Source organism: Ranitomeya imitator, chromosome 6 (genome assembly GCF_032444005.1).
Source record: "Ranitomeya imitator isolate aRanImi1 chromosome 6, aRanImi1.pri, whole genome shotgun sequence".
NCBI classification, from domain to species: domain Eukaryota; kingdom Metazoa; phylum Chordata; class Amphibia; order Anura; family Dendrobatidae; genus Ranitomeya; species Ranitomeya imitator.
In genome coordinates this window covers 65,094,633-65,110,517 of record NC_091287.1, presented here as the reverse complement: position 1 = coordinate 65,110,517, position 15,885 = coordinate 65,094,633, and the positions used below count along the sequence as shown (strand labels likewise).

Below are 15,885 nucleotides of genomic sequence, written 5' to 3'. Positions count from 1 at the left end.
CCAACATGGGTCAAATACGCAACAGATTTTCAGGACAAATCCACCCCACACTGTAGCAAAAGTGTTCTAACAAAAAATAAAAAGATCTGCAGCGAAGTTCTGTGAATTTTACACCTGCAGCAAGTCAATTTACGTAGCAGATTTCACTTTTTGCAAAGTAATGCTCCCTGGAGACACCGGTGGAGGGACTACAATGCTTACTGTGCAGTTACTCAGTTCAATATATAACAGTATGAAACAAGAATCAGGGCTTCCTCTAGTGGCGGTTACAGGCATGTTTTTTATTAAAGGTAACCCATCAGCGGCTCTAGCCTTCCGAAACTGCCACCATGCCTGTAATGCATCCTTTTCCTGCATTAACAAGCCCATTTTTACTGCTTAGCAATTGATAAGTGTATAAATTGACTGTAACCCTGAGCTTGCGTTATGTAAATCAGTGGGTTCCTAGTCAGTGCAAAGGGGAGGGGTTGCTTTCCAAACCAATCCTTCCTCTCACCATGTAAGAACGCCCCTGTGGGCGTAAGTGACCTGAATTGTAACTGCAACGTCACCACTGGCTTCTGACAAATGTTGCGCATGTGTGTGACGTTCTGCCCCTTGTGCACAGTGATGTCCGGGGGAAGCAGTGACAGCTTTCAGCTACCTGCGACATTTTCAAAGAAGCAGCGGTAACGTCACTCATTAACCCCATCTCATCTAGTTACCTACTGATTTACATAGTGTGAGCGCAGGATTTAATTTTACATTTACTCAGAAATTGCTAAGCAGCAAGAAAAAGGTCTTTGTTAGAATGCAGGAAAAGGGTGCAATACAGACATGATGGCGATTTAGGAGGGTTAGGGCAGATGACTGGTTACCCAGAACTTTCCTGCTCCACCTCTTCTGTCCGCAGGATTGTAGGAACAGCCTCCTACACTATAGAAAAAATGTTAAAAAAAAACACCTGCGCATACACCTTGGGGGTTACGGATCTGATATTATATATTGATACATACAGTATACACAGGCATCAATAGTGAAAATGCAACATCAAGAAGTACGAGCAGATGGCGGAAGTGGTGAATGTCACTAAGATCTGCAAGTTATCACATTTTCAAGCTCCTGGCGCTAGTCCTCCTGTGGCATGTTGGAGGGGCATGAGCGCCAGATTGAAAGCAAACTTTTTAGCCTACGGAAACCTCAAGTTGGATCAAATATTGTGTGATGCCTTCTGTTCATCAACGCGCTACTGATCACCAATGGAGAGGAATGGAATTCTTGAACGTATCACTTGGCATAGGCCGAAATGTCTACATTGTGAAACATTGTTCATCCCAGCAGATGGAGAACAGAGATAGACTGGAATGACAGCAAAAGGTGTACAGAAGTGAACCTCTGCAAAGACGGATTCATCAGAAGAATGGCATAATGTCTATTCAAACGATCATTAATCATTTGCACGACATTGGGCTATGAGCCAGACGTCCGGCTACAGGTGTTCCAATGACCTCATGCCACAGTTCTCAAAAGTGATCATGGTTCAGAGCAAGACGGCAATGGTGGCTGGAATGGAGACTGCAATGATAGCTGGAGAATGGTCTGCACATCACAATGCAAAGAAGCCTTCACGAGGAAACAATACACTGATCCTACATAAGTTAATATGGTGTGGGGTGGCATACTGTGCAGTAGCTCTACCCATCTTGTGGAATCTGGTTCAATATGACAACACTAAGCCACAAGTTGCTTGTGTTACTGTGAGCAGCCCGAGTGGCCTAAATGTGCTACCATGGCTTGCATCATCTCTGGACTGGTCTCCAATCAAGCACATCTGAGACGTCATTGGTCGGCAATTGCAAAGGGAGCTGCCAGAAGTGGATCTTGATGATTTATCTGCTCAAGAGCATTCAGCGCTGCAGAACATTCCTCAGACAACCATTAATATCCTCAATGATAGCAGCCAGGGCATGCAAGTGCGGGAATTTGTGTGTGTGGTGCGCATATTGAATACTGAATAAATCGAGATGTTTTGAGAATTTTCTCTCCATCAGTCTGCTGTTTGCATTCCATTAACATGTCTATCTATCCTATGATTTCCATAATGCCACAAATTTTTCTTCATGTTGTCGAAATTCCAATGTTGACGAGTGAGTATGTGTACACCTAAATAGATGGACCCACACAACAGTAGAACCAATTAAACATTATCTGAAAGTATGAAGTGTAACTACTAAAGTAAGATAATTTCTTTAAGAATGTCTTAATGATTCTTGCAGAACATGAATTAATTCCTCCATACGATGAGATCAGAGAACTGGCCAGAATCCAGCTTACTCTGACTCGCAGACATCCACCAAAGCCGTCTTGCAGGTATCATGAGAAAAATTAGGGCAGGTTCTAAAGGAGAATGTGCCACCGATGCCAAAAATGTAAAACACAGACAACAGCTTGTTTCATGAAATTGTTCTTACACCTGTGCAGGTTTCTACACAAATACAAAGCCGACAAGCAAAAGCTCACTGCTAAATGTAGGTAGACACAAAAAAGCTTACAGATTAATTTACAAAGGGAAGAAATCTAATTCCTTCCGTGTGGGAAGTTTAGAAAATGAAAAAAAAAAAAAATCATACTCGGTCTCTAAGGTTAAAATAAAATACTGTATATTAAAACGGAAAAAATAAAAGTCATATCAGTATATTTATAATAGCTGTTCCTTAAAAGGAGCAACCCTCGTTTTAATCTTTTATTTCACAAATCAATAGTGCACTCGAAAATAAGCAACTTTGTCTAGATAGATAGATACACACACTTATAGACATATATACTTATGACATATATATATACATACACATGCACATCACGTCTCATTACATCCACCAACGCCACGTTGCACCACAGACTGTCCAGGAGTTGACTGAGGCTTTAATCCACGTCTGGGAGTAGATCCCTCAGGAGAACATCTGCCGCCTCATCAGGAGCATGTCCAGGCGTTGTATGGAAGTCATACAACCACGTGGAGGCCACACACACTACTGAGCATCATTTATTTGCCTTTAGGCATTTCCACTGAAGTTGGATCAGCCTGTAATTTGATTTTCCACTTTGATTTTGAGTATCATTCCAAATCCAGACCTCCATGGGATATTATTTTTTATTTACATTGATAATGTTTATGTTTCTCAACACATAATTATATATATACATACATACAAACATCCTAGATATATATATTCTATATCAAGTCTTAAAGTTTGACAGTTTTTGGCACAAATTACAGCAGAATTTTGCTACCTTTCACTTGATAAATATGCTCTATTGACTCCTGTAGTAAGAATATGATAGACTGACATTTTTGAGTAAGCTATGTTTAGGTCATATTTAGTAGGTTGTGTTTACTTTCAAGGGAGAATTTATATGGTTATTCACACACATAAAAATTAAAAAAATTATTAGGGAGTTAGCCCATAGACACATACGTACACACAAAGTTTCTGTACCTTTGAACCCTTTGGCATCGCAGTCTCATCAACCAGAAGGCGAAGAATGTTCAAGGACACCAGAATCACAGAGAAAGACTAAAAAGTAAAATACAAAGCAGTGAATTATACACATTACTATTAAACTTACCACTGACCCTTTAATGGGCAAAGGCCTATGTAATATGCCATGACTTTAAACCATTGCTGGGAACAGAAAATGGAAGCCAAAGCTTAGATCCTGGAATTATCTGTGTTTGGGCAGTGAGGAGGTTAATGCACCGAAGTATCGATGAAGTATAATTACCGTTGCAATGAGGAGAAGAATCATTACAGCCGGATAGATCAAATTCCTCTCCCAGGCTGAAGCTTTCTTACGTCTTTCTATATAAAAACAGAAAAAGCAAAAAATAAACTGTATAAATCCTAGTAATAATGAATACAAATTAACCAATATCTCGGGAGCCCTGAACTCACAAACATCATTCATAATTACAGAGAGAATAACTCTAGAATAACTTGACTTGTGTGTTAAAAATTTGTAAAAATTAAATAATCGAAACTGAAATATAAAGGGTGGGCCATGTATATAGATACACCTAAATAAAATGGGAATGGTTGATGATAACTTCCTGTTTGTGGCACATTAGTATATGGGAGGGGGAAAACTTTTCAAGATGGGTGGTGACCATGGCGGCCATTTTGAAGTTGGCCATTTTGGATCCAACTTTATTTTTTCCAATGGGAAGAGGGTCATGTGACACAGCAAACTTATTGAGAATTTGAGAAAAACACAATGGTATGCTTGGTTTTTAACGTAACTTTATTCTTTCATGAGTTATTTACCAGACTATGACCACTTATAAAATGTGTTCAAAGTGCTGCCCATTGTGTTGGATTCTCAATGCAACCCTCTTCTCCCACTCTTGACACACTGATAGCAACACCGCAGAGGAAATGCTAGCACAGGCTTCCAGTATCCATTGTTTCAGATGCTGCACATCTCGTATCTTTACAGTATAGACAACTGCCTTCAGATGACCCCAGCATCTGAAGCAACGGATAGTGGAAGCCTGTGCTAGCATTTCTTCTGCGGTGTTGTAACAGGGGTGCGATGTCTGCAACCCCACTGATCCTGAGAACAAAGGGAGATCCAGTACTGGTGTAGAACTGTACTGGTTCTGCACAGCTGCATCCACCACCACCAAGTTCCCTGCACAGCCGGGTGGTCAAGGGTCTCAGGATAAAGCCATCACTATATAAAATGAAAAATAGCTGAAAGTAATTACCAAGCGCACAAGCAGCTATCAATCATATAGTTACTAACCGAGTTTTGATTTCATAGCCTTGGCATTGATTAGGTCATGCTCAATTCTCTTTGTATTGTTGTCTACTGCAGATATTCCTCCTAAAAAAATAAAAATTAAAAAAAGACAAATTTCGAACCTAAAGTTTCAAGTGCATGTACTTACAGTAACTAATGAGAACAAGAATCATTTACATGTGTGGTCACATACCCTACAGATCAAGACTCCAGTCATCCATGCCAAGAAAACCTCTGCGGGAATTTTCGAGCATGATGCGGCCTTACAAATAAGCAGCTTTGGCTATTATGATTCGCATCAGAATTTGCAGCGGATTTCATTCACTTAAACGTCAAGATTAGATGGATGAGGAGTTTGCAGATGTCTTATTCAATAGTATTAACAGCTGTAATATCACTAAAGGGTATGCCATACTTCTACTATATAATTGTCTAAGGGTCACTTCCGTCTGTCGGTCTTCCTGTCTGTCTGTGACGGATATTCATTGGTCACGGCCTCTGTCTGTCATGAAAATCCAAGTCGCTGTTTGGTCTCGCCAGCTGCTTGTCATGGCTGTCGCGACCAATCAGCGACGGCCACAGTCCGATTAGTCCCTCCCTACTCCCCTGCAGTCAGTGCCCGGCGCCCGCTCCCTACTCCCCTGCAGTCGGCGCCCGCTTCATACTCCCCTCCAGTCACCGCTCACACAGGGTTAATGCCAGCGGTAACGGACCACATTATGCCGCGGGTAACTCACTCCATTACCGCCATTAACCCTGTGTGACCAAGTTTTTACTATTGATGCTGCCTATGCAGCATCAATAGTAAAAAAATCTAATGTTAAAAATTATTTAATAAAACAAAAAACCTGCTATTCTCACCTTCCGTAGTCCGACGATGCGCTCGCGCATGTCGCCAGCTTCCGTTCCCAGAGATGCATTGCGAAATTACCCAGAAGACTTAGCGGTCTCGCGAGAGCGCATCGCCAGAGCTTCGCTGGATCCTGGCGGGTAAGTATATAACTATTTTTTATTTATTTATTTATTTTAACAGGGATATGGTGCCCACACTGCTAAATACTACGTGGGCTGTGTTAGATACGGCGTGGCTGCTATATACTACCTGGCCAGTGTTAGATACTATGTGGGCTGTGTTCTATACTGCGTGGGCTGTGCTATATACTACGTGGCTGTGTTCTATACTGCGTGCTATATACTACGTGCTATATACTACGTGGCCACTGTTAGATGCTATGTGGGCTGTGCTATATATTACGTGCGCTGTGTTATATACTATGTGGCCAGTGTTCTATACTACGTGGGCTGTGTTATATACTGCGTGGCTGCTATATACTGTGTGGGCTGTGTTATATACTACGTGGGCTGTGTTATTTACTGCGTGGCCTATATTACCGCATTGGGTATTCTACAGTATGTATGTATATAGCAGCCACATGGTATATACCACAGGCCACGTAGTGCTCCTATATACTACGTGGCCTGTGCTATATACTATGTGGCTGCTATATACATATATACATACATATTCTAGAATACCCGATGCGTTAGAATCGGGCCACCATCTGGTGTCATAATAGATTTCGAAACCCCCAACAAAAAGCAAATAACAGCCATCACTGCTAGCCGATAATTCCTTTTTAAGAATCAAGTTCAACATTGCGACAATAACTGGCTGATCTTCACTGAAAATGGCCACCATAGAAAAAAAATGGACAATTCTTTAAAGAAAAGTAATATTACCAAATTCTGGCTATGGCTTTTAACAAATGATTTTGCCGATATGAGACAATTTGTAAATTTTGGAAGGAAATACTTTTCAAGAGGGGTTTTACACTATAAAGAATTCATAGCATATGTAAAGGATATATCAAATATTGTTGGCTACTTGTTGGATCAGCAATGTTACTAATGGAATCACTCTATTTATGTGTCCACAAACTGTGTGGAGCTGCCTTCATTGAAGTTTATGACAGTTTTGGAAAATTATTTGGGCTTGGCTTCTTCTCTAACCTTCCTAAATTTCAAATAAACAGACCGCAAGAATATTATACATTTATCATGTTCTAACAGCTGGGATTCCCCCCCCAAAAAAATCCAGAGGTCCTAAAATCCCATATGTGATAGGAGCGGTCAGTAAGCATGTGCGACTATCTGAATGCTCCAAATCCATAGAAATTAATGCAAGGTCATGCATACGCACCACTTTCCCATTACAAAGGGAACTATGGGATCACTTACTTGGGATCATGTGATTCGGAACTTTAGTGTTCAACGTTTATATAGGTAAATCAAGGCACCAGAACGTTTGAGAGAAGCGCCCATTATATTGTGTCATAACAGTCTAGCCAATAGATCAAATTGGTAGACACGGCTTGCATGGACTAGTTCATAAAAGTGACGGATTCTCCATACAAAACCACAAAGCAGCTCATTTAAGGTCAATTTAACTGCATTATTTTATTTTTCTTCCAGCCCCAACATCGGGTTTTCGTACCTCAAAGGGAGCCGTAAGAGTATCTATTTGCGTTCCCTTCGGGTGATTGGCATCTCTACACCAATTAGTTTGAAATTACACTGTTACTAGCATGCAATAAAAACAGCGCCTTTCATCTTTCTTAACTTAGCAAAGATACCGTCTAACCCAATAACTTTGATCAAATACAGATTTTTGATCCTGCCACACCCGTCTCTGTGGATTTTGGAAAACCAATAGCTGCAGGCATTTTTTTTTTAATTTAATATACAAGAAAAAAAAAATCTTTTCTTGCTTTATTCTTCTCAATAAAAACCTGATGCTATATGTGTAATTTAAGATGTTGGAAAGTCACCTTCCCCAATCTTGTTTTTTTGGGGGGAGTCGCATTAACAAATCACAACTCTCGATTGTGTTAGCAAATTGAAAGCCAACCCTTGGGTGCGGAGCAAGATGGCACATAATTATACATTTTGCTACAGCGCTCTTCTGAAACTTCCTATGTATAATTTGAGTGTAATTAGATATTAAGGAATTTGCTGGGGTTAATCAAAAGGCAAAGTGTCAGGGATTTGTTTGTGTACAGGATGAGCGCTGACATTCCTGATGTTTTACAGCATTGCGTTCTAATGGTTCTCAGAACACGGAGTCAGGTAACGTTATACTCGCAGCTTCCGCGTTCACCATCACTTTGTCCGTCCCAGGTTATTTACTACACGGCGCAGGTTTGCCGTAGTTTATGGATTATTTACTCAAAGACTTTTCCCATAAAATAAGATCTGCTATTCATACAGTCACTTCTCCATATCCTATATTCAGTAATGGATTCACATAGAATTGTGCTGGACAGAATTTCCCTGCTCAGAAACCCATACTCACAACTTCTGAGAATTCTGAGAACTGCATGAGCAGATTTGTCACAAAACCTGTAGGGTTTCCTCGTACCAGCAGGGCTACAATTTTGTTTCTGGTGTCCTTCGACAGCTCTTTGGTCTACACCATAGAGGAATTTGGAGTGTGACTGTTTGAGGTTGTGGACAGGTGTCTTTTATACTGATAATAAGTTCAAACAGGTGCCATTACTACAGGTAATGTGCGGAGGACAGAGGAGCCTCTTAAAGAAGAAAGTACAGGTCTGTGAGAGCCAGAAATCTGGCATGTTTTTAGGTGACCAAATACTTATTTTCCACCATAATTTGCTAAATAAATCTTGCCAAATCAGACAAGGTGATTTTCTGGATTTGTTTTCTCTTTTTGACTCTCCTAGTTGTGGTCTACCTATGATGTCATTTACAGGCCTCTTCTTTTTAAGTGGGAGAACTTGCACATTTGGTGGATAACTAAATACTTATGTTCCCCCACTGTACTTCAACTTTAGCCTTAACGAAGGGTCCTTTTAGACAAGTAATGAGTGCCGATTGACTATACAAGATGTTCGATGTGAGTTTAAAGGATTTTTACAAAGACCCATCCAGTGTCTATGGGGACAAACAATCAGTAATAAGAACAGGCATACCCCATCCAACTGCACATCCTCCGTTTACATGGTGCTACATGCAACAGACAATTGGGTTGCAGGTTGCTTGTTCGTAAACTGATCAGTGCCATTATTATATAGGTTGATGACCAGGAATGTTCTTACGAAGCTCATGTGTGCAATCAGCCCATGCAAACAGGGGCTTAACATGCCATCATTCCTTCCTTGGTGTTTACCTTACTTTTGACTTAACCACTCTAGTAACAAGCCATGTTACCAGTTGTACGTCTGTGCAAATGTTCTGCGAAAGATTTACCCCAAAAAGGTATGAGGTTTTTTGGCATGTTCTAAATTTGGAAAACTGCCATTAACATCAATTCCAAGATTTGATGTTTCAGTTCCAAAGCCTAAGGCTGCACTACTGAAAGCCTCAGATATCACATCCCCTTCGTCAAATACAAGATCTGCAGGAATAAAAATACTGTACATTAGCTAGATGAATGTCCCGAGAGGTGTAATCCTATAGTAGATGATATTTAGCATTGTGTACTGGTCTTTCTTCAATACTCGTATTATCACAAGTACAACGCAAAGTGTAAAAGCTTTTGGTAACAGTAAAGTCTCCATCTTCACATTAGCATGCAAGAGCCAGAGTCATATCACCATGTTTCGCTGATAAAGACACTTTGGGCTTTGCTGAGCACTAAGTAAGAGAACGACACTAATCCTTCAGTGAATTCAGAACAAAGTACTACCGTGCAGACGTTCACAACTTACAGCTTTGCGGTGACACCATCAGATTAGCAGTTTCTTGTCCTACTGGAACGGTAGAAGCAGATTTCTTCTAACATTTATATTCAGACGTGGTACAAGAAGGAACATCTGAAGCTCTACTGCTCCTCACCGTGTCATGTGTAAGCATGACCAGAGAAGACTGGCACACCACAGATCACTTTTCCATTGAGTGACAAATGGTGCCGATGACATCCTGTAGACAGGTATCTGGCAGGACGTCTGCGTGGCCAGCAGATATCATACACCTATCGGAAACATGTCCAATATCTACAAGCCCGTCTACCTGGGAGGCATCTTTTCTAGTTTCCAAAACCCCTTTTCGCCCCAAGCTGTAGTTTGTTTAAAGAAAGCAACTTTGCTTTACTCACTCTCCTTGGACCCAACCCCCAGTAACCACCACTGCTCTTGCCGACAGTTATTGTCTGCACCGCTGCCATCACATTGACAGCACTGTAGTTGGTAATAGAGGTCAGCAGATCTGGCCATGTTGAAGGCACGAACCGCTCAAGACCGCAGATCCAGTGCTTTCCACGTGACCATCAGCTCTGCAGACAATCAGACATACCAGGAGCTTCGGCAGTGCTGGACCCCAGAAAGGTGAGTAAAGCAAAGTTTGATTGGTTTTTTTTCTCCAAGTAATTTTCCATATTTATGGGTCATGTGTCACTTACTGGGTGTAGTCCTCCATATTCATGAGCTCAGTATAACCCCGCCCCCACCACTGATTGGCAGCTTTCTGTGTACACTGTGAATAGGCAGCAAGTTTCCAATCGGTGGTGGGGGCGGGGTTATACTGAGCTCAGCAATCAGAGAACTGGTAGATCTGCAGCAGATTAAAAAATGATTTAAATCAAAACTGCAGCAAGCAGTTGAGTAGCAAAAATCTTGTGAAAGATTCCCTTTGACAACTGTCCGCAGATGGGTGTCTGGCTCATCTCCTGTCATTATGGCTACTGTTTTTGCAACATTACTGACAATACTCCATACTCATTTTCTTAACCCCTTCACCCCCCAGCCGGTTGTCACCCCCCTGACCCGGCCATTTTATCAATTCTGACCAGTGTCACTTTACAAGGTAATAACTCTGGAATGCTTCAGTGGATACCAGTGACTCAGATTGTTTTTTCGTGACACATCGTGCATAATGTTAGTGGTAAATTTTAGTATATACTGTATAATTTGCGTTCATGAAAATATTGAAAATTTGACAAAAAATTTTTTGGCACTTTCAAACTTTACATTTTATGCCCTTAAAGTAGATAGTTCTATCCACCAAAATAGTTAATAAATAATTTTTATAACATGTTACATAGTTACATAGTTATTAAGGTTGAAGGAAGACTATAAGTCCATCTAGTTCAACCCATAGCCTAACCTAACTTGCCCTAACATGTTGATCCAGAGGAAGGCAAAAAAAACCCATGTGGCAAAGAGTAAGCTCCACATTGGGGAAAAAAATTCCTTCCCGACTCCACATACGGCAATCAGACTAGTTCCCTGGATCAACGCCCTATCAAGGAATCTAGTATATATACCCTGTAACATTATACTTTTCCAATAATGTATCCAGTCCCCTCTTAAATTTAAGTAATGAATCACTCATTACAACATCATACGGCAGAGAGTTCCATAGTCTCACTGCTCTTACAGTAAAGAATCCGCGTCGGTTATTATGCTTAAACCTTTTTTCCTCCAAACGTAGAGGATGCCCCCTTGTCCCTGTTTCAGGTCTATGATTAAAAAGATCATCAGAAAGGTCTGTGTACTGTCCCCTCATATATTTATACATTTTTTTTTTTTTTTTTAATTTAAATAGATTTTTATTAACAATATAAAGAACATCAGAATGCCATTTACATTGCATTATATCACATACACATTTTCTTATTTAATAAACCCCAACATTACCCCAACTACCCCCCTCCCCCCTACGACAGATCAGTCTCAATCTTCACCCCACTGAGGCCTTCTCTGCCTCGTGTAATTTATCCTCATCCAGGTCTTAGGAAACTCGACGACTATACTCCTCAATCCAAATCAAGCCAAGGAGACCATATTTTATTAAACATTTCTATTTTCCCCCTTTTTTTGTACACCCCCTTTTCCAATTTTAGACCATGTTGAACATATTGGAGAAATTCCCTTCTCACAGGTGGTTCCGCATTTATCCAATTTCGTGCTATTACTTTCCTGGCCATGTAGAGTAGCCTAGCGATTGCAATCTTCCAAGTATTGTCAACTCCAATTTCTTCCACATATCCCAGCACGCATACTATCGGGTCTCTAAGAACTCTGCACTTATACGCTGCTTCAACTCGGCTCAAAACCACCACCCAATAGGCAGCCAGTCTCGGACACGTCCACATCATGTGATATATTCCTGCATTCTCACTCGCACACCTCGGACACTCAGAATTGGCACGCAACCCCGCTTTGTGTAGCACTTCCGGAGATTTATATACCCTATGCAGAATATATAGCTGCGAGAGCCTATATGGTTCACTCAAGGATAGTCGCGGAACCCACTCCATCACCGATTCCCAGGTTTCATTTTCCATCGGTCCCACTTCTCTCTCCCACTTAGCTCTCGCCTTTATAGGGAAATCTAGCAGGAACGTGTGCATAAGGTCCTTATACAGAGTGGAAATAACTCCCCTTGTAGTTCCGTCACCACACACATACTCCAACACTATATCATCTTGAACCCTGATATCAACCTTTTTATTCTGAGCTCTAAAGGCATGTCTCATCTGCGCATACTGATATTCCCCTGTGGATCACAAACCAAATTCCTGCAATTGGGAGAAGGACTTCAGCTCCTGTCGCTGGATTATCTGGTGAACAAAGCAAATTCCCTTATTCTGCCATTCCAATATTCCTCCCAAGGCCTCAAATTCCTTTAAATTGTGGTTAGACCATATTGGTGTGAATTTAGTCAGCCCTTTAACCCCACGAATCTGCCTTAGTCTATTCCACAATTTACGAATCAGGAACAGGGTTGGGTATACTTTCCCCAGAGCGCTCAAAGAGCCATCTTCCAAACACCTAGCCATCGGTCGTCGGTCCGTCACCTCTTCCATTAGCTGTTGTACTGCACTGGATGACGCCCCTCGCGCCCAGCCCTTCAAATGCTGGCTCTGGGCCGCAAGGAAGTATATTTCCGGGTTGGGCAAAGCCAAACCACCATCTTCCTTGGGTCGCTGAAGCGTCTCCAGGCTAATACGTGGATATTGTCTTCCCCATATCAAACTTCTAAAAAGGGCGTTAATCTGCCTGAACTTCCCCCGCGGGATCCAAATTGGTGCGTTATGTAGAACATAAAGAATTTTAGGCATCAGGACCATTTTAATAAGATTTACCCTACCGACGACCGATAGATGTAGCTTATTCCAGGCATCTACCTTTGCCTTGAGTACCCCCATAACAGGAGTCAAATTTCTTTGCAGGAACTCCGCAATTGGCACCGAAATCCATATTCCGAGGTATTTAAATTGGGAAACCACCTTCAGCCTCTCATCCCCAACATCCTCACTCACATTCTCTCCTACGTCATCCACTCTAAAAAGAACCGTCTTATCCCAATTAATTGTTAGTCCCAACACAGTACCAAATCTCTCAACGATTTCAACGGCCCCTCTTAGTGAATCGTCTGGATCCGCCAGGAACAGCAAAACATCATCCGCGTATAACGCTATTTTTTCCTCTACTTTCCCATACCTAAACCCAGGGACCCCATCCGCCTGCCGAATCTTAGCAGCAAGAGGTTCTACAGCCAACGCGAACAGGAGGGGTGAAAGCGGGCATCCCTGCCTAGTCCCCCTAGCCAGCCCTATAGGTCGAGACAGCTCCCCGTTTACTCTAATTCTAGCGGACGGTAATGAGTACAACAGCTGTATCCAGGCCACAAACTGCGGACCAAACCCCATACATTCCAGCACCTGCCAGAGGTATCCCCATTCGACACTGTCAAACGCCTTATGTGCATCCAGCGATACAATCACTCTTCGACCACAGTTGTCAGACTCTACCTGCAAATTTACATATAACCTCCGCAAATTAATCGCCGTTGATCTATCCGGCATAAAGCCAGATTGGTCCAAATGCACCAGACTCGCAATAACACTAGAGAGGCGGAGAGCCAACACCTTGGCCAGAAGCTTGACATCAATAGTTAGTAAAGAAATTGGGCGGTACGACTCCGGTTTCCCCAAGTCCTTATTCTCCTTTGGAATGACCACTATTATGGCCTCTCTCATAGAGGCTGGCAAGCGCCCACAGGACCTAGCTTCCTCCAATACCATTTTTAATCTAGGAATCAACACTTCTGCCAACCCTTTATAGATCTCAGCGGGAAGCCCATCGACCCCAGGCGCCTTCCCATTAGCCATAGACATCAATGCCCGACTCAATTCCTCCTCAGTGATAGGGGCCTCAAGGCTCTCCCTATCTGTCTCACTCAGTCTCGGCAGATCCAGACCTTCCAAGAAAGTCAGTGTGTCCTCGACCGATTCACCAACCCGAGAGGAATACAAATCTGCATAGAAGTCCGCGAAGGCTCTCAAGATTTCAGGCGTTTCCGTTATTTTACCTCCACTAGCAGAGTCCAAAGAATGTATATATGAAGAACCTCTCTGAGCAGCAGCCACTACCGACAGCATATGTCCCACTGTTTCTCCCTCCTGATAGAACAATACCCTTTGGAAATCCCGCTTCCTCTCGGCTTTACCTAACAGAATTTTTTCCAAATGATCTTGTGCGTTTTTCATCCTTCTCTCTGCCTCAGGGGTTCCCAGCATAGCCATCCCGTCTTCTGCTTCCTTCAACTCCTCAACTGCCACTTTTTCTGCCTCTCTCGTCCTCCGCTTACACCTACTAATGTCCCTAAACAGTAGTCCCCTCAGATACGCCTTCATTGCATCCCAAATCGTAAGAGCATCAGTACTTCCATCATTTAAGAGAAAGAATTCCGCTACCTCCCGTCCTATACTTTCCAACTCAATACTCTGTAACCAATTGGGATGAATCTTCCATTCTCTCCCACTTCTCGAACGTGCCCCCTCCAATCTAACCTCTACTTCAATTGGACTATGGTCCGACAAGGCCCTTGGCAGATATCTCACCTCCCCAACCAATGTGTCCAAAATCCTGTTACCCAGAGCCATATCAATCCTAGAGAGCGTGGCATGCGCCGGTGAATAACATGAGTACCCTCTCTCCCCAATATGTCTAACCCTCCAAAGATCAATCAAACCTATCTCCTGTATATAGGTGCCAAATGTTATGTGCCCCTCCGACCTATTCTGAGTGTTTTTATTTTTATCCCAATATTCATCACAGATATTGTTTAGATCCCCGATAATTATTAACGGTGCCGGCCCCCATCTTTCCACTCGCTCCATTACTTCTCTAATTTTCCTGCTAGAGTAGGGAGGCGGAATATACCGCTGCAACACACAGCATCACTCCATACAATGTACACCGTATTAGTACGTACTGCCCATCCACATCCACACATACCTTCACCTCCTCATACTGAACTCCCGCTGGAACCAAGATTGAGACTCCTCTTGCATACGTGGAGAAGGTAGAATGATATCCCTTCTGGATCCACCGTCTATTCAGAACATCCACCTTTTCCCTTACCAAATGCGTCTCCAGCAAGCATATCATTGAGGCCCGTTGGTCTCTTGCATATTGCAAACACGCGGCACATCTAGATTTCTCCCCTAGGCCTCTCACATTCCAGCACAAAATCTTAAAACGGGTCCCCATCACTTGGCTCATCTTCACTATAAGTATCGTCAATTTTGAGCCCAAGCTGTCTAACTACCCTCCTCCCCCCCCTCCCAACTCCCCCTCCCATCTAACCATTCCACCTCTTTTCAAGAGTGGGGCATCATCGCCCATAGCGAACACTCCGTTTGGCATTACCTTCCCAACCCTCCTCCCACCACTGTACATAACAGGATTTCAGACATTTTGAAAAATAACGTATCTCAAAACATTTTAACGTAGAATTATTTACACACGCAAGAAACCTGCATACACTTAAAATATGCCGCATACCCTTCCTCCCCCTTTCCCAGCAACCATTACACCATCCCTTTAACTTTAACTGAATACAATCCAGCTCCCTTCTTCACCACCCATACCCCCTGAGTTGTCAATCACATGACTCTTTGCCAACTGACAGATAAGTAACCAAGATCAGACTCTTCCCACAGTTTCAGTCTCCTTTTCCTTTAAGCTTTTTAGCATTAATATCGATCCACTGGGTAGCTTCCTCCGGCTTCTGAAAAAAATGAATTTTATCAAACGCCACCACCCTCAGTCTTGCTGGAAACATCATGGAGTACTGTAC

The 15,885-nt window shown here is 42.4% G+C and overlaps 1 protein-coding gene across 1 annotated transcript in view; it reads right to left on the bottom strand.

Annotated features, from left to right (window-relative positions):
* LMBR1 (limb development membrane protein 1) overlaps positions 1–15,885 on the bottom strand; it is a 163,990-nt gene that overhangs the window by 17,134 nt on the left and 130,971 nt on the right. The window contains exons 10-12 of the mRNA XM_069729727.1: positions 4,783–4,863; positions 3,763–3,839; positions 3,477–3,554 (exon numbers count right to left, since the gene is read on the bottom strand). Of these exons, the coding sequence (XP_069585828.1) occupies positions 3,477–3,554; positions 3,763–3,839; positions 4,783–4,863 (236 nt within the window). The remainder of the gene's footprint in view (positions 1–3,476; positions 3,555–3,762; positions 3,840–4,782; positions 4,864–15,885) is intronic.